Here is an 18,825-nt window from a genome sequence, read left to right as displayed (position 1 = left end):
AAATAATGTATTTCAAGATGTGAATGCTCTAAAACAAAATGGTTAGGTGCGTGCTTCTGAGTTTAGAATCACCATTAATGAGAGAGCTTTAAATTCAGACTGATACTCAGTTAATAGCATGTGTGATTAAGGGCCCAGATCCTACAATTTTTCATTAGTAATGTGATTTCCCGGAAAGTGAATGATTCTTGAAAATATTCTGAACAAAGCAAAGCAAAAAAATCATCCCACATTTTACACAGGAGTTTCAGTCCTAGAAAATTCAGTGTATATTCAAACTGCACAAAAAATACCTTGCTTTGAAGTTAGTTTTTAAGCTCAAATAATTTATAAATAAGATTTTCCTCTACAGCTTTGTGTTGTACAGGACATTGGGAAGTATGAGGGCCTTTAGACAACTTATTACACAGGACTTTGCCACGCTTAGCAGAACAAATAGCTGGGACCTGGCACTTCTGCCCAAACATACTCCCCCAGTTCCAGGAATGCCCCCCAGTTATCGTAACAACAAAGCATTCTCTTGGATTTCAAGAGTTGGCAGCGCCACTTCCCACTGAAAACCACTGCCCTAGGGCCTAGCCCCTACGGGAAAGGAAAGTGATGCAGTTATTCTGGTTTGCTTGGACACAGCTAAATATCAAGGGTACCACGAGGGAGATGAAGATAGAGATCAGTGCTTCAAAGCCTCTATTGTGACCCTTCAGCCAAGGCACAGTTGAGTGCTTGGATCAAGCAGAAGATGGCAATAACTTCAGGACGTGGGGAGAGAGGAAACCCTGTGTGTTGGGCTGTCAAGTGTGGGCATCTTAAAGTGAACGTGTTGAATGACAGATTTTAAGGATACTGACAAAGTGCTTTCTTTTCCAACAGAAACCTGTTTCCTTCAAATCTTGTGGTTGCAGCTTTCCGGACGGTAAGCTTGATGCTTTGCTAAAAATAGGAAACTTTGGGTGTTATATGTTTATAGCATATAAATTACTGCTATAGAGTTAGGTAAGGTGGAACAAGGAGGGTTGTGTGTTAACAACACTTAGTATCATTGGCCTAAATTTTTATAGATGGGCCCCTGGAGTGAAAACAAACAAAACAACAAGAAATCAAAAAATTGTCCAAAATATCCCACTAGTTCCAGCATCTTTTCACATCACATAGTACCCTCAAATCACGTTTTAGGGAGCTCTTAAATATTTTAGAATTTTAATTTTTTTAATCTTTTTAAATTTTTTGGCCACATTGCACAGCCTGTGGGATCTTAGTTCCCAGACCAGGGATTGAACCTGGGCCGTGGCAGTGGAAGTGCTAAATCCTAACCATTAGACTGCCAGGGGAATTCCCTAGAATTTTTTTAAAAAATGCATTTTTATCTTTTTTTCTGATTATAAATATAATATATGCTCCTTCCAAAAAAAATTAAAGTACAAAAGAATAGAAGGAAATAAAAATCACCGATAATCACTACCTTGAACTACCCATTAACATTTTGTTATACATGTTTCTGGTATGTTTTTCTATACATGTGCGTGTACCTGCACACAGACACACATGCACACAAGATTTTAAAATAATTATACTACATACATTGTTATTATGTATACACATATTGTTAGGCAACCAGCTCTTATTGTGAACATTTTCTCATGTCAGTAAACATCCTTCTGCATGAGTTATTGGCTGTGGTATGAACATGTCATAATTTTACTCAATCAGTTCAGTGTGGATGGCTGTTTCTAGTTTTCCCCTAATTTTAGCAACCCTGAATGTAATGTTCCTACAGCCAAGCTTTACACAGAGAAGGAATATAAAGGTCTAGGTTAGATGGACTAAACTGATTGCCTTTTTCACGCACTGTCTTTTCAGTTTCCACTCAGTCTTGCTCTTTAAAAAAAAAACAAACAAAAAAACCCTGGATATAAATACAGCTGTGGCTTGTATGTATAACGTGAGATAGAAGATAAGAGAAAAATGAAAAGTGTCGTGGCTTTCCATGCCTGCCACAGAAGGTGTGGGGTGGCTTTTGTATCCCCTGCCACTCTTAATCACAGGACAGCTGATCATCTCTGCCTGTCTGAAAGCTTGATAAGTCAAAGCTGAGAGAGACCAGAGGTCTTTAAAGGCAGGTTCAAAGCAGAGGCCTCTGGGTCTGAACTGCCTAGTGGGCCCCTTTTTAACAGTTCAGAAGCCTCATGTCCTTAGAACGGTGAGGAAAGATGTCATCTAACAGAGTCCCCTAAATGTTAGTGCACACTGCTGCAGGGAGACACCTGTGTGTGTCAGGCAGAAGTGTGTGAAGTCAACCACAGGACCAGAGTTGGAAAGACAGTTCCCCTCTGATGAGTGGGTCTCACAGAAGACTCAGCCAAAAAACACCATCTTGCCCGCCATCCTTTGTTTTGAGGAGTGGAGGGCTGAAGGCGTATTAGAAACAGATGCTGAAAAGCAGTCAAGCTCAAGTAAGTTTTGGAACAGAGTGGAGCGTAAATAAATGAATGAAAATAAAATGACACGTCAAAAAAGTGAACTTTAGTATCATGGAATGAATACCAAAGTTCTCCAAATAATATGAAATCTCAGCCATTTGAGATAACAGCTTGAAATTGTACAGACCTTCTCCAAGCCAAGGTCTGGGGACCGAGGAAATTCTCTCCATTCCCCTGAGTTCCTAAATAATCAGCAGTCTCCTGGAGAGCATGTTGCCCTGGTCTTAAGTGACTTTGGTACAGTCCTCAGAGGCCCTTGTCTGGCCAAGCAAGTGAGGAATGCCAGCAGACCTGGAGGGAAGAATGACAAAGTAGCAAGAGGCCCAGCAGTCCTCTGGATTTGGGAGGACTTGGGAAAGGTCTTCCGCTGTGAACTGACAGGGTTTTCTCTTTCTCTCGCTCACAGTATGCAACTGACTACAGAGAGGTGATCCACAACACAAGCGCTGGAAACATAACCGTTGAAAAAGTAAGAGTTTTTGTGAGATCATGTACGACAATCCTATGACACAAATAATGCTTCTGAACTCAAGGAGCATACATGATGCTCATTTTTTTCTCAGCAGGACTGAAGACTGGGGTTTTAATCGCACAGTTTAGATTTGCTGTTTGGGCCGTTTACCATCTTTAGGATGTCCATTTCATTGAATTGAAACTAATGTCCCCTTTCTTAAAAAAAAATTGTGTAACATCCCTTCTGTTTTTCTGAAATATAAATAATAGGTGGTTTAACCTACCCTTGCACATAGAATTTGTCTTAGGGGTTTAACTCACTATAACCATCATTCATTCATAAGTATGTTTTGAGTACCTTTTGAGTTTCTTTTGTTGTTGTGTGTGTTTGTGTGTTATTTTTTTTTTGGACACACCACAAGGTATGTGGGAATCTTAGTTCCCTGACCAGGAATTGAACTTGAGTCCCTTGCAGCTGAAGCACAGAGTAACCGCTAGACCACCAGGGAAGTCCCTTGAATCCCTATTGTTTACCAGACACTGAGCTAAGTCCTAGCATTCATGCTGGAGCTGAAAGGGACGAGGGATCTCAAGGATTATTTAGTCCAGCCATGAAGCTGCCATGGGAAGAAGGAGGAACTTTGCCCTTCCCCCATCCCCCATATACCTCCCCAGGGCTAAGTGGCTCTGAGCTCTACCAGCCTGTCTTTGATTGAACAAAAAGTTCTATTTTTTTTTAAAGTGTTGAAAGCTAATAGTTTAGCCCCTTTCACTTCGAAGCACCTGAAGCTCAGAGAAGTTATTTTAATATCAGAGCCAGGACCAGGGCTCAGACTAGAATGATGGTAAAAATGCTCTGTCAGTTTTTACCACACTGACATGTTTCCTATTCAGAATTTCATAATGTGTTGTGATGGAATAAAATGTTTGTCTAACATATATGCTTACAGTAGTGAGATTCAGTACTGCTGGAAAAAAAATAAAGAACACATTATATTTTTACATTTTAAGTCGGTAATTTAGGAAAGAATATCCTGAAAATATACATGTTGATTCTGAACATCATTTTTGAAATTTGTCAGTGAGGAGACTATGGTAAGAACCTAGCAACAAAGAATTAGTAGGGAAAGTTAGAATCACTGACCTTTTTTTTTTTTTGCCACACCCTTGAGGCTTATGGGGATCTTAGTTCCCTGACCAGGGATTGAACTGGGGCCTACAGCAGTGAAAGCACTGAATCCTAATCACTAGACCATCAGGGAATTCCCTACAATCATTGACTCTTGATCTGAAGGACCTTTTCAGCTTATCTTTTAAAGTGAAGTGAAAGTGATGTGAAGTGAAAGTCGCTCAGTCGTGGCCGATTCTTTGCAACCCCATGGCCTATACTGTCCATGGGATTCTCTAGGCCAGAATACTGGAGTGGGTAGCCTTTCCGTTCTCCAGGGAATCTTCCCAACCCAGGGATCGAACCCAGGTCTCCTGCATTGCAGGCAGATTCTTTACCAACTGAGCCACAAGGGAAGCCCTGTCATTTAAAAGCAACCCTTTGAAATGATTGTCCAGCCTCTAGCTGAGCACATCCCGTGAGGAGAGGCTCAGTACTTTCTGCTTCAACCTGTGCCCATTTCCAAAGCTTTCACAGTTAACAAGTAGGTGAAAAATCCTGTTTGTTGACTTCTCAAATCCTGAGACTCCATCTCCCCTTGAGTTTCCAGCCCCTTGATCTGTGAAATCACTGAGTATTAGAGGAAATATGAGCCTTTCCTCTTTCTGAGCACACTATTTCAGTCTGACGGAGACCTGAGAAAATGCATTCTTTAGTCCTCACTCATCTGTTGTAAACTTAGACCCTGTGTCCCCTCTGATCCTACAGATCCCCATTGGCACCGAAATTGAAGGGATGAACATTTTAGGATTGGTCCTTTTTGCCCTGGTGTTAGGAGTGGCCCTGAAGAAACTCGGCTCAGAAGGAGAAGAGCTCATCCGTTTTTTCAATGCCTTCAACGAGGCGACCATGGTGCTCGTATCATGGATTATGTGGTGAGTGTGACCCTGCCACCCCCCCATCTCCCCTGCTATCCAGAAAAGAACCCCACTTAGCTGTTCTAGGTCACCCCTGTGGGGCCACCTGGCTCAGTGCTCTCTGTGGATGATGCACCATGACCTGTCTTGGTACAAGGGTTGAAGGATCTCAGAGAAATAGGCATGCGCCGTGGTTACTAGTTACTTCCTTGTCACCCACAGTGACCCCTGGGGTTCTATCATTGATGATTTATCGATGAGTCCCACCATCATTCTTGCCACATCTTGTGGGGCAATGAATTCCATATAAAATCAGGCTCATTTCTCTTTAAAGAATAGATTAAAGCTTCAGAAGGGCCCCTTACTATAGTATTTTACAACATGGAGAACAAATCCATCTTTACCCTATACGTACAAGTAAACTTGGAACAGTCTTTATATGAATGTCTCTTTATATAATAGCAATGAAAGGGTAATTATTTAATAAAAACCACCAGATTGATTTCTGGCTAACAAGGAAAAATTTGACAAGATCTCTCAAAGTAACTTCTCAGAAATCACACGAATTCCAGTGGCAATGCTTCAGTAAGCTTTATCCTGCTGTCTTACTGAAGCCAGACTGTGTGGGTTTTAGTTTCTACCCGTTGGTTGTTGAGAAACTAGTTTATCTTTTCATGCACAAAACTTGTTCCTTATTGTCAACCCTTAAATATCCTAGGATGTCTCTCTCTCAGATGGCACTGGGATGGCAGCTGGACTGATTTTAAGAGAGAAGCCTGGAATTTGGTAGGAAAGCTTGAGATTGGTTGGGAAGCCAAGTTCAGAGCCTCCACTGGTGGCGTTTATCCCACTTAACCAAGTTTTCTTGCTCAACCCCAACTCCAGAGTCTGAGTCTGTATTGGAAACATGACTCTTTATATGACTGCTGTTCTGGGGAGAAAAATATTTCCAGAAAGGAAAAAGTGTTTTCATCCTGTCAGGTTCTTTCCTTGGCTTATTTCTTTTAGTCTGAAATCCTCCCAAAGGTTGGATTAAAGGAACTGTGCAGGAAAGTGATGTTCCTATGTGAAGACATTTGTTTTCAATCTGAAACCAATTTGCAGTCATTCCTTCAACGTGACGTGTTAGTTACAGAAGTAGACATTTAGAAATGCAGACCCGCCTGAGTGTCTTAACTGCAGTGGGATATCTGTTGCCCAGAAAGTGCATCCCACACAGAACTGGGGTTTAGGATGCCTTAACTGGTTAAAGGGGCTTCCCTGATGTCTCAGTGGTAAAGAATCTGCCTGCATTGCAGGAAACACAGGTTCGATCCCTGGGTCAGGAAGATCCCCTGGAGGAGGCCGTAGCAACCCACTTCAGTATTCTTACCTGGAGAATTCCATGGACAGAGGAGCTTGGCAGGCTACAGTCCATGGGATCATGAAAGAGTCTGACATGACTTAGTAACTAGAACACACACACACGTACACACACACAACTGGCTAAAGGATCTCCCCCAGGTGTGGGAGGGATCTTCAGTAGTAGCCCTTTCTTTCCTTCACTAATTACCTACTATAATATCAGGCACCTGCCTAGCATGTACTGTTCATAGAAATAACTTCTCAATAGCTGGTCAGCAAACCTTGCATGTCATATGGTCTCTGTCATAACTGCCAATGCTGCCATCACAGGACAAAAACAGTCATAGACAATTTATAAATGAATGAACTTAGCTGTATTCCAGTAAAACTCATGGTGCCAACCCATGCATTAAACTGTCCAGGGAGGAAGGTGGGAAGGGAGTCCTCTGAAAGTATTAGAAGAAAATACAGGGGTAGAGAAGGTCCTCCTACACAAATACAGAAAGGAAAAGCCACAGAAAGCTGCTAAATTTGATTCCACCAGGATATAAAATGTTTGCATGCAAATGATACCTTGGATGAAGTTATAAGACAAGACACTCATTGAAAAAATGTGATACATATTTACATATAGTCTCTATACACACACACACAAACACATTGACACTCAAAGCATTGGGATTGAAAGTACTGGTACAAGTTCACAAAATGTTAATCTTTCTGTAGTGAAATTAATAAAGAACTTGAGAATAAATGTTAAAAAACTTTTATAGCAGTTTCATATTCTTCAGCATCCAAGCCATGATGATTGTTCTATTTTTGGGTATGTGTGTGGTGTCTTTTCTAAGAATGCTGGTCCACGACCAACTGGGTAGAAATGAACCAGTCTTTCACCAAAGATAGTTTGAGAAGCACTAATATAAAGAGCCCTGACTACTGAAAAGGAAAAGTAAGACTGAATAAACTCTTAGAAAATGGACAAGGTAGGTGAGCAGGCAATGCATAGAAGAGGAAACCTGAATGACCAATAAATGTTTTAAGGCCAACTTATTAGAAATCAGGGAAACAGAAAGCTTGGTTCTATCAGGCACTGATAAGGGTGAAGTTAAGATTTCTGAACAGCAGCACTATTTTTTTTTCCTTTGAAATTTCAGGAATTTTTATTTTCATTTTTCTGCATTTCCCACTTTCAACAATAAAAACCGGTTTCTTTTTTATTGAGATATAGTTGATTTAGGGCTTCCCTGGTGGCTCAGCTGATAAAGAATTTGCCTGTAGTGCAGCAGATCCCTGGGTTGGGAAGATCCCCTGGAGAAGGGAACAGCTACCCACTCCAGTATTCTGGTCTGAAGAATAGTCCATGGGGTCACAAAGAGTTGGGCACAACTGAGTGACTTTCACTTAATCACTAATAGTTGATTTATGATGTTATATTAGTTTCAGGTATACAGCATGGTGATTCAAAGTCTTTATAGATTATATTCCATTTATGGTTACTATAAAATACTGGCTATCTTTCCAGTATTTTGGCTATTGTGCTGTATGACATACCCTTTATTAGCAGCACTATTGACGTTCTTTGTTGTGGGGGCTGTCTTGTGCGATGTAGGATATTTAGCCATATCCTTGGCCTCTAGCCCCTAGATGCCAGTAGCACCCCCTACCAAAGCTGTGACAACCAAAACTGTCTCCAGATATTACTTAATGTCCTCTGGGGACAAAATCATCATTGGATGAGAACCAGTGGTGCAAGGAAAGGATTATTCTCCTAGAAGCCATTGGGAACATGAATTAGAACAGCCACATTGGAGTACAATTTGTCAGGATCTCCTAAACTTTAAAACACACCCCATGACTCAGTAGCCCCACTTCATGGTGTCTCTACCTGGAGAACATAGGCATGTGGGCATAGAGAGGCCTGTTTGCAGTGTTCTGTGTGGTGATGAAAACCTGGGAAAAATTTAAATGCTCATCAACAGGGCAATGCAAATAATCTATAGTGTAGTTCTGAGGATGCTATTTAAAAGAATGAGACAAAGGTGGAATCAACCCAAATGTCCATTGACAAATTGAATGGATAAGGAAAATGTGGGATATGCGTACAATGGAATATTATTCAGCCTTAAGAAGGATTGAAATTCTGAGAAGTGCTACAATATAGAGGAACCTTAAAGACATGAATGGGTTGCCACGCTCTCCTTCGGGGGATCTTTCCGACCCAGGGATCAAACCCGGGTCTCTTGCATTGCAGGCTGATTCTTTACTGTCTGAGCCACCAGGGAAGCCGCAAGTGAAATAAGCCAGACACAAAGGGGCTAAAATTGTATTATTCCATTTATAAGGGTACCTTGAATAGTCAAATTCATAGAGACTGAAAGTAGAACAGTGGTCTCTGAAAGCAGCAGTGAGGGGGAACATGGGGTTATTGTTTACTGAATACAGAGTTTCTGTTTGCGATGATGAAAAAGTTATGGAGATGGACAGTGGTGATAGTTGCACAAGATTTTGAATATACTTAATGTCACCAAACTGTACACTTAAAATGGTTAATATGGTCAGTTTTATGTTATGCATACTTTACCACGATAAAAAAAAAAGACCAGAATGAGGTAGATGTCTATGTATTGATATGAAAAAGTCTCAAAGACATAATAGGGAATTTAAAAAAAACATGCAGATTTAAACACATGTATCTAAAAGAATAGGAAGTGGTTACCAGAGGAGGGGGCTGGCTTGAGGATAGGGCCTAAAGATTTTGGTCTTAGTATCATGTTTTAATTTTTTTGAAAGGAGAATGTATTCGTGTATTACTATAGGATTTAAAAATAATAATACTTCTTAGAATACCTCTGGGAAGAAGTCTCAAGAAACTAGTGACACTGGCTGTCTCTCCTTGGAAGGAAACCTGGTACTTGAGAGGACAGAGGTGGCAGGTAGACCGCATCCTCTTGTACCCTTTGAAATTTGAACTATGTGACACTATTATCTATATAATTAAAATTTATAAATAAAGTCAATAGTTATAAAATTCATCTTCAGTTCAGTCCAGTCTCTTAGTCATGTCCAACTCGGTGACCCCATGGACTGCAGCATGCCAGGATTCCCTGTCCATCACCAACTCCCAGAGCTTACTCACACTCACGTCCAACGAGTCAGTGATGCCATCCAACCATCTCATCCTCTGTCGTCCCCTTCTCCTTCTGCCTTCAGTCTTTCCCAGCATCAGGGAGTCAGTTCAATGAGCCAGTTCAAACCAGTCAGTCCAATGAGTCAGTTCTTCACATCAGGTGGCCAAAGTATTGGAGCTTCAGCATCAGTCCTTCCAATGAATGCTCAGGACTGATTTCCTTCAGGATTGACTGGTTTGATCTCCTTGTAGTCCAAGGAGCTCTCAAGAGTCTTCTCCAACACCACAGTTCAAAAGCATCAATTCTTCAGCAATCAGCCTTCTTTATGGTCCAGCTCTCACATCCATACATGACTACTGGAAAAACCATAGCTTTGACTAGATGGACCTTTGTCAGCAATGTTTCTGCTTTTTAATATTTTTTAAATTCATCCTCAGTTAAGCTCAAAACAGCAGACTTTTGTCCTTTGTAGCTCCCATAGTTCATTTCTTCCCTTCCTTCCTCCCACCCAGCCATTAAAAAACCTTCACGCTCCAAGAGTGTTCCCAGAAGGTCATTGTTAGTGACTTTTTCCCACAGAATCATGTTTTCCAATCCACAAAGAATTTGAAACTTCACAAAAGCCCAGGGCTCAATTCTGTATCACAGCAATTCTGCAAAATGTAATAGGTGTTAGTCTTTCGTGTTTCTGAGTTCTTAGAGCAAGCCTGAGCAAAGCTGAAAGTCAAGCCCACAGTCGCAGAGGCTTTAATCTCAAAGAGTTCCTCCCACTTGGGAGCCCACGTGGTTGGTAGCATCCAGCTGTTAAGAACATACAATATCCAAGGGGAAAGAAGTCTGGGTCCTCGTCCTGACTTCACACCCACGATGAGTGATCATGTTAATTTCACTCAGTTTCATGGCCTGTAAAATAGGCACAGCATACCCCCATCCTTTTCTATTTCTCAGAGTCATCCCAGGGAGAGATGAAGACCACCTAGTTGAGAGTCCACAAATCCCACGTCGGCAAGGGCCTGCATCTCTCAGCCCCAGCATCCTCACCCTTGCTTACCTGTGCCCTGTGCTCACATCCTAGGTACGTACCTGTGGGCATCATGTTCCTGGTTGGAAGCAAGATTGTAGAAATGAAGGACATCATCATGCTGGTGACCAGCCTGGGGAAATACATCTTCACGTCTATATTGGGCCATTTTATTCACGGAGGAATTGTTTTGCCACTTATTTATTTTGTCTTCACGAGAAAAAATCCATTCAGGTTCCTCCTGGGCCTCCTCACACCATTTGCAACAGCGTTTGCCACCTGCTCCAGGTGAGTGGCTTTCAGGTGCCCTTGGCTGCCCTTGAGCTTGGACCCAGATGAGCCCATGGTGGATGCACAACTAGCATCTTGACAAATTTTAATTTCTTGAAAACTCTAAATTGGTTTCATCTGATTTTTTGCACTGCCAGCCCTCTAGCTCTTAGGGAAGTAGATTTTTAGGATTGCCAGAATGAGAGATTGCCTCATTCCCTTCTCCTTCTTCCTTCTTAGAGGTCAGTTAGATCATAATTTTGCCCAGCTGTGGGTCCTCACCCTAATTAGACCTCAGCCTGCGTGAAAGAAGACAACCACTTGACTCAAAACGCATTGCAGGAAAGTTTCTAGAATGATATCTGCTCAGTTCTCCCTTTGGATGGGTCAATTAGGAAATGAGCCCAAGACAGAAGGCATCCTGGTGAGGGGTGTGTGCTCAGCTCTCCAGAGGTCCACAATATTGTGGGATTATCTAATTTAGCACAAAAGATGGACCTTGTCATGGCTGATATTCTTCCAGAAAAAACACTGGGCTTTCCAAATACAAAGAAAACTTTCAAAGGATGGCGGCACATCGCTTGATTCTCACATTTAGTTTTTGCCTCTCTACTGCATGTTTCCCACCATCCTGCCCGGCAGTGTCTATGACAGGGTTGTGGTGTGGGAAGAATGAAGGAGGTAAGTTTCTCCGGCTTTGGCAGAAACCAGCCTACTTCAGCTATGCCAGCCACACGCTGCAGAGTCTGCAGGACACACTGGAGGCAGCGGGTCTTATTCTTTGTTATCTTGGGATGCCGTTCCTCTTCCCAAACTCTCAGAGCCATTTCTTTTTCTCTTTTTTTGGCCACACTCTCACGGCATGAGGAACTTCCCTGACCAGGGATTGAACTCACATCCCCTGCAGTGGAAGCACAGAGCCTTAACCACTGGACCACCAGGGAAGTCCTGTCAAAGCCATTTCTGCTTCTTGGCCTAGAAGAAAAAACATAGTTTGCCTTTTACTCTTTGGAGGGGAACATGTTCAAGAGAGGAGATGCATGTGTAGAGTAAATAGTTCTTTGTTCTTTTGAGAATATTTTGCACTGTGAGACAATGTGTGGTTCTTGGGAAATCTGGAACGGGTGTATCCAGGTGAAAAATAACGTAAATCTAGAAAGCCCAATTTTGAACACTTTGGGAAAGCAATTGACAAAACCCCTTGTGTGACAGATACTCTCCAACAATCCTGATTTTTCTTTTATTTCAAGCAGAGAGTGCCATAACCTAGGATGGTGCTAATTGCTCTGTTCCTGGGTCTAAGCTGGACCCAGGTTAGCCTGGTCACGAAGGACTATTTTCTTGTTTGGTTGTTTGCATTTCCCAGCTCGGCAACCCTTCCCTCTATGATGAAGTGCATTGAAGAAAACAATGGTGTAGACAAGAGGATCAGCCGGTTCATTCTCCCCATTGGGGCCACTGTGAACATGGATGGTGCAGCCATCTTCCAGTGCGTGGCTGCAGTGTTCATTGCCCAGCTCAACAACGTGGAGCTGAGAGCTGGACAGATTTTCACCATTCTGTAAGTTCTGTATTCTTTCCTTCATCTTTAGGCCTGGTTTAAACTTTGAGATTTTTTTATTGTGATTTCCTTTGAAAAACTTCATGAATACAATCTTACCATGACTCGGGTATCTCATTTGTAAATTAAGACAGCATGAATTCATTACTTGAAGAAAGTGGATCCTCTCTCAAGGGTGCAGCCTACAGACTAGGGTTGTGTGGTTTTCAGTTCCAAGCCACGGCTGCCATGTTCAGCATGTCTCTGTGTCCCCTCGGTGCTCCGGGCTCACCGCTGATCCTGCTGTCCCATCCCCTAGAGTGACCGCCACGGCGTCCAGTGTTGGAGCAGCAGGTGTGCCCGCTGGAGGGGTCCTCACCATCGCCATTATCCTGGAGGCCATTGGGCTGCCCACTCATGACCTCTCTCTGATCCTGGCTGTGGACTGGATTGTGTAAGTAGTAAGTCCTAAGGGCACTGAATAAAAGAAAGTCTGTATTGAGCTCCCTAGGAGCTTGGCACTGGCCCAGGGCATGCAGAGGAACTTAAAACATGCCATTACTGAGAACTTGTTTAGAACATTCAGCAAAGTCAGAGGCCCAAGGGTCTATGGAGATTGTTGGCTGCATAGGGGTCATAACCATTGGAGCAGTGACTCTTCGGGAATGATTGTCCTTGGCCTGGAATGTCCAAAGCGTGATTTCTGTAAGAGGAGAAAAGATGAGCGCTGTGAATGCAAGTGCCTGGGCTTGGGCTCAGGGGCGGAGTTAGAAAGGAGCTGTGATCTGGGTAACCATCACCAGGGCTCCTGTAAAGACACACAACAGTTTCTAATTGTTGCTTCCTTGAGTGCCATGACACTTTTCTCAGATACAAACAATACCTGTATCATAGGGAAGGTCAGCGAGGGACGGATGTTGGACAGTAGAGCATGTGAATAAGAAATGAGCCCTGAAAAAAAAAAAGAAACGAGCCCTGGAGCCTGGGTTCACATCATTTACTAGTTGTGTGATGTGAACTGTGTGATTTAGTCTGCTAGTCTGTCTAAAGGGGATAAGAACAGAGCCCTACAGCAGAGTTGTAGTGGAGACTAAGCGAGTTAGTACATGCGCAGCGCGTGGAAGAGCGTTCAGTCAGCCCTGGGGAAAACGCTCCTGGCCAGGCTGGTCAGAGCCGGGTATGGATATCCTGACCACTAGAGCCTGGCCCTGGGCTGCTGGATCTGCCCATGGTGGTTAGGAGTGCTGGCTTCCAACCTTATTTTTAAGCCCTGGAAACTTGAAGGGACTTCTCAGAATTCCTTGAGCTCCTTGGGGGTGAAAAGTGCTTTGGAGATGCACAGTGTTCAGACAGCACATCGGAGGGACTCAGTCCCTGTGGTGGTGGGTAAGAGGGACCAGGGCAGAGTATCAGAGGCCTCGCCTCCTTCCTCACCAGCTCCCCTCCATGGGGAAGGCAGGCATTTAAGGGGTGCTTGGTCAGGACGAAGGAGGTCCAGCTGCCCAAGTGAGACCCCCACCACCCACAACCTCTTATTCCACAACCCTCAGCTTCTCCAGCACCTCAGGCAAGTTCCTATTTCCCCTCCTTCTTCAGAATGAGCATGATACTTCCTCTGAGCCCCAGAGAGGGGTGCTGGTTGTTGGGCTCTGGGAAGACAAAGCTTCTGGAGAAGGCAGTGCTGTTCTCTGTGAGGTGATATTTGCCAACAGCCATGGGAAGCACATGAAGGTTACAGTTCAGTAGAGATGCAGTGTGGACGCGAGACCGGGAGGGAGGTTCCCACAGGGTAACGGTGAGTGGGAGGGAAGCTAGACCCAGGACCGAATCTGCACCATCACCCCAGTTGTGTGTGGGTACTTAGTCACTCAGTCGTGTCTGACTCTTTGCAACCCCGTGGGCTGTAGCTTGCCAGGCTCCTCTGTCCATAGGGATTCTCCAGGCAAGAATACTGGAGTGGATTGTCATTCCCTTCTCCAGGGGATCTTCCCAACCCAGGGATCAAATCCAGGTCTTCTGCACTGCAGGCAGATTTCTTACCATCTGAGCCACCAGGGAAGCCCTCGTCATCCCAGTTACTTATAACTTTTACACGACAGTGTCTCACACATGAAGCGCACACAAAGGGAGATTTCTGGAAGGAAACAGATCCCCTGGTTCACTCAGGGGTGCAGAGGATGGGGGGAGTGACTTTTGTTCTTTCCTTGATACTTCTCTTCTTCCCAAGTTTTCTATAATGAGTGGGTCTGTTAGTTTCATAAGAATGAAAAATATTTGGAGAAAATCAGTTTAGCATCAAGCGGCACCCCATGCTCTGAGCTTGCTCTCCCTCAGGGTCACAGCCTCCTGGTACCTCAGCCCACAGTGACGTCCGCGCCCTGGTGGCTCCAGGCAGCATCAACTAACGCCTGCCTGTTCTCTCCCTGCAGGGACCGCACCACCACCGTGGTGAATGTGGAGGGTGATGCCCTGGGTGCGGGCATCCTCCACCACCTGAATCAGAAGGCAATGAAGAGAGAGGAGCAGGAGCTGAGCGAGGTCAAAGTGGAAGCCATCCCTAACTGCAAGTCGGAGGAGGAGACGTCACCCCTGGTGACACACCCAAACCCCACCGGCCCAGCAGCCAGCACCCCAGAGTCCAAGGAGTCGGTTCTGTGATGGGGCTGGGCTTCCAGCTCACCCACCGGGGGTGCCCACCCCATGTCTGGCCACCTGGCCCTGGCACCGCCCCCACCGACTTTTCGCCTCCCGAGCAATGCATTGGCTCAGCCACCGGTTTGAGGGTTACTTCTCGGCACAGGCATTGGGTTTCCCAGTGGGACCTGACTCCTGAGGACCAAGACACTCTGACATTTGACACTCGGCCATGTCCAGGTCAACTGTGCACATCCCGGCTCTGTCTGGAAACACACTCTCGAGCTGCCAGGGTGGGGAGTAACAGGTTCACAGAGAGCTGGCAGTTAAAGCTTGGAAGATGCACGTGTTATTTCATTGTACCCAGGAAAGTTCAGCATTTGGATACTTCCTGGACAGATCTGGGCGGGTGGCAGTCATCTGTCACCTTGTGAGCCAGAATAATTGGAAAAATTCCCAAGTTTGTATCCTTGGCTGGAATTCTCTGAGCTGGGACTCAGGTGTTAAGCGTCTCCGACTAGGCATGGCTGGCTTCTGGGTCACTGGGCTGGAGGCGCTGCGTGCCCATCAAGTTAGAAATACTCCATGGTGTTAGCACTGCTGGTGTCTCTGGTTAGCGGCATTAAGTAAACAATTACATTCTGAGGTCAAAGAAAGGAGGGGGAGTGCAGCCTGCAGGGGAAAGTGAAGCAGCCTCACGGGTAAGGACACACACTCACATACGCACACACACATATATTAATGTCCTCAATCTGGCCCCAGCCCCAGAAAGTTTTCTGCTTTCATGACCTGGATGTCTGCCAACACTGTGTCTTTATCCACCTCCACTCTGATTTGACAAACAGACCACAGAAGGGCCTCCGCCTCTGGGGAGGTGTGATATGGTCATTACATTCAGGACCCTGACTGGTCTAGCAATAGATTTCAATCCAACTAGACCCTCCCTTAAAGCAAAACAATTTTTTTAAAAAACCACAAACTCACCCTTCACTGGGGTGAAGCCAGATGTCCTGGCTTTGGCTGATTTTAATAGGCTTGGTTTCCCTTTCCTCCAGTACATCAGCGTTTAAAATTATCAGCCAAATGGTCTATGTGATACCTACTGACTCAGGTTGAACCTTGGAGAGGGGGCTTTATAGAGAGAACCAGTGTTGCCAGGGGCAGGGAAGGAAGACCTAAAAGGCACAAGACTGCTGTTTTGCTGTAGTTGTTGGTGTGTATGTGTGGGGTGACCTACAGCAAGTCCTGGGGCATCACTTTACCCCATCAGTAGAATGGGGCTGACGTCACCTGCCTTTTACCTACCTCAGAGGAATCTGGTGAGGCGAACTGAGTGAATCTGTGGAAAATGACCATTTCGCATCTTGGCTATTAAGTGCTAACACTTAACCCCGTACCTTCCTCACTGTTACCTAAGTGATACCTAAGTTCTCCAGGAGGCTCCTTCTCCTGGGGAGGACAGCTTTTATGAGCAGGGCTTTGTTTTGTGTGCAGGAGCAACTGTTATCATGTCACTTGTCCTCTTGGCAGTTTCTTGTGAGCATCAAATGCAGCCTCTTCCTACTGTCCTTCATCTTTGGGTTCCTGGCCTCCCACTGACTCCCAGACCCAAGCACGTTTCTGCTTCTGCCACCACACGCTGGCCATTATTCAAGCTCCCAAACTTTCAGCCTTGCTCATGCCCCTGTTTTCTCTGTTGCTGTCACGCAGGCCCTGCAGAAAGGGAGCACACCATTACGGTGCATGTCCCATCACAGCTAGAATAGGGGAGGGACAGAGACAGTGAAGCTCCCCTATTTTAAGATTAGGGGGCATGGGCCTGAGCAGAAGTGGTGGGGAAGAGCCAAGGGGCACCGGGAAGACCCAGCCAGTGGGCAGGCCCTGCTCCCTCTAGCCTTCTTTAAAACAGGCTAAGCCACTCCTGTGAAGCAGGAGTGGCCAGGAGCTGGGCTCAGCAGTACATGGAAGCCTTTACTCTCTGGCTTGTTGTTGATGCCTTCTGTTTTTAAAGGAGAAATAATCACATGGCTGGATTCCAAACTGCAAGTGAACATTCATTATTTTTCAGGCTTCGCTAGATCTTATCTTTCCCTCTTCCACATCTATGTAACTATGTGTGTACACACATATGTGTAGCATGTGGGGGGTATACATGTGTGTAGCATCTCTATCTACGTGTGTGTGTGTGTGCATTTTAGCTCCAGTCCAAACAAGTTTGAATTTTTTGACAGAGGTGAATTAACTGCAAGTTGTGTGGCTTTGGCATCCTGATTTTCCTGTTTCTAAAGGTGAATTTCACAAAACATGGACAGTCTGACCCAGGGGCTGCACACACTCTCTCCGGGACCTGGGATTGCAGTGTGGGGAGCACGTGGCCTAGGGAAGGGTGCTCCCATGTAAAACCCCTATGATGATCGCTCCCCTCTCCCTGATTTCTCCGTTTTTCTGTCCAAAAGAGGAATCAGACTGGGAATGACCCAGCTGGGGAAAAATGCCACCCTCTCATTGTCTGATGATGTGTCCCCTGCTCTAACATGTCGTAATGCTGTTCATCTCTGTTTTCAATATGTGACACTTGCCTTAAAACATAGCAGTCTTCAAAATGAATACAGCATTTCTACTAGAATCCGATGTTCCTTTATTTTTTTCTTGTGTTTTGAAGTTGCGTTGACTGGTGGAGTTCTTCTGGGGGATGGCCTGTGGGTGACAAATTGAGGGGTTATTTTTCTAGCTGCATTTAGCCAGCATGACCCCCTGCAGCAGGGCAGGCCACTCAGGTGGCAGAGCTGCTGCAGAACTATCACTGATGTAGCTTGTGGTGGTGAGCTCCAGGTTCCCGGGCTCTTCCCACTCAACACTAGCAGGGCCCTTGAAACAGTGAGTGATTTGGCCACATACCTCCATTAAGCCAAGTCTTGTTAGGACAAGTAGGTCAACAGGTATTAATGGACCATCTAGTGTAAGCCCAGAGCCAAGCTGGAAGAATGCCCCAGTCTGTAGAATCATTGAGAAAGTCCCTGCATAAAGCAGTTGCCCATGCATACCGTCCTCATTAACACACCCAGAACCTTCTTTCATATTATCTCATGTTCAGTGGGGGCTTTCCAGGTGGTGTTAGGGTTAAAGAACCCAGCTGCCAATGCAGGAAACTTAAAAGACTTGGGTTCAATCCCTGGGTCAGGAAGATCCCCTGGAGGAGGGCATGGCTACCATTCCAGGGTTCTTGCCTGAAGAATCCCATAGACAGAGGAGACTGGCGGGCTACAGTCCATGGGGTTGCAGGAGTCGGACATGACTGAAATGACTGAGCACACATGTTCAGTGACATTGCATCCCAGCACTATGAGGAAATTTAGAAGCTTCTTACAATAGGATTATCCCACCAGCTCCCAATGACAGCCTTAGTTTCCAGACCCTGGGCCCTCTGAAGGAAGAGAACCCTGCTCTCACCTGGAGATATCCAGCCCTCCACATAATATGGAAGCCAGTTTTACTTTCTGGGCAAGGCCCAAAGGGATGAGGAGAGCCTGCACAGATCAAGTGCCTGATGGGGCTTGTTACTAATGACATATAGATTCCCACCTTGGAGTGTGGCTCCCTTGATTCTCTGGGTGGAGTATTTGGAGACTGGGGTGAGTACTCAGTGATTAAGCTTTTTGAATTCAAATCAAGAATGGCAGTTCCATAAGCCACCTCTTCTCAGGGGAGAAGAGAAGGTGCTGATCTTTTGGGTCACCGAAGCCTGCACAGACGAACATCTGGTGACACCATGAACACATGAATGATGCAGCAAGTAGGAATACGCACTGTCTGTGTCCAGTCCCAGCTCTGTCACTTCTTGCTGTATGACCCTGGGCATGATAACGTCTCTGTGCCTCAGTCTATTCATCTTTAAAATGGGGATAATAATCTTGCCGGTGGCATAAGCTTGTG

General features: G+C 45.0%; 1 protein-coding gene across 2 annotated transcripts in view; it reads left to right on the top strand.

The window, feature by feature from the left end:
* Positions 1–17,518, top strand: part of SLC1A4 (solute carrier family 1 member 4) — a 29,375-nt gene extending 11,857 nt beyond the window's left edge. Inside the window, exons 2-8 of one of the 2 annotated variants that reach the window (XM_081588319.1) lie at positions 871–913; positions 2,884–2,907; positions 4,783–4,973; positions 10,503–10,736; positions 12,085–12,279; positions 12,578–12,712; positions 14,688–17,518. In XM_081588319.1, coding sequence (XP_081444445.1) covers positions 871–913; positions 2,884–2,907; positions 4,783–4,973; positions 10,503–10,736; positions 12,085–12,279; positions 12,578–12,712; positions 14,688–14,916 — 1,051 coding nt within the window. In that variant the 3' untranslated portion in view covers positions 14,917–17,518. Of the gene's footprint in view, positions 1–870; positions 914–2,883; positions 2,947–4,782; positions 4,974–10,502; positions 10,737–12,084; positions 12,280–12,577; positions 12,713–14,687 lie in introns of both variants that reach the window. The other variant, XM_081588318.1, reaches the window with a different exon arrangement.
* Positions 17,519–18,825: the final 1,307 nt, after the last annotated feature.

The sequence above is a fragment of the Giraffa tippelskirchi genome, chromosome 4 (genome assembly GCF_054371585.1).
Source record: "Giraffa tippelskirchi isolate mGirTip1 chromosome 4, T2T-mGirTip1v1.2.pri, whole genome shotgun sequence".
Taxonomy (NCBI): domain Eukaryota; kingdom Metazoa; phylum Chordata; class Mammalia; order Artiodactyla; family Giraffidae; genus Giraffa; species Giraffa tippelskirchi.
The sequence above is the reverse complement of the archived record's forward strand: the minus strand, read 5'-3'. Positions and strand labels throughout refer to the sequence as shown.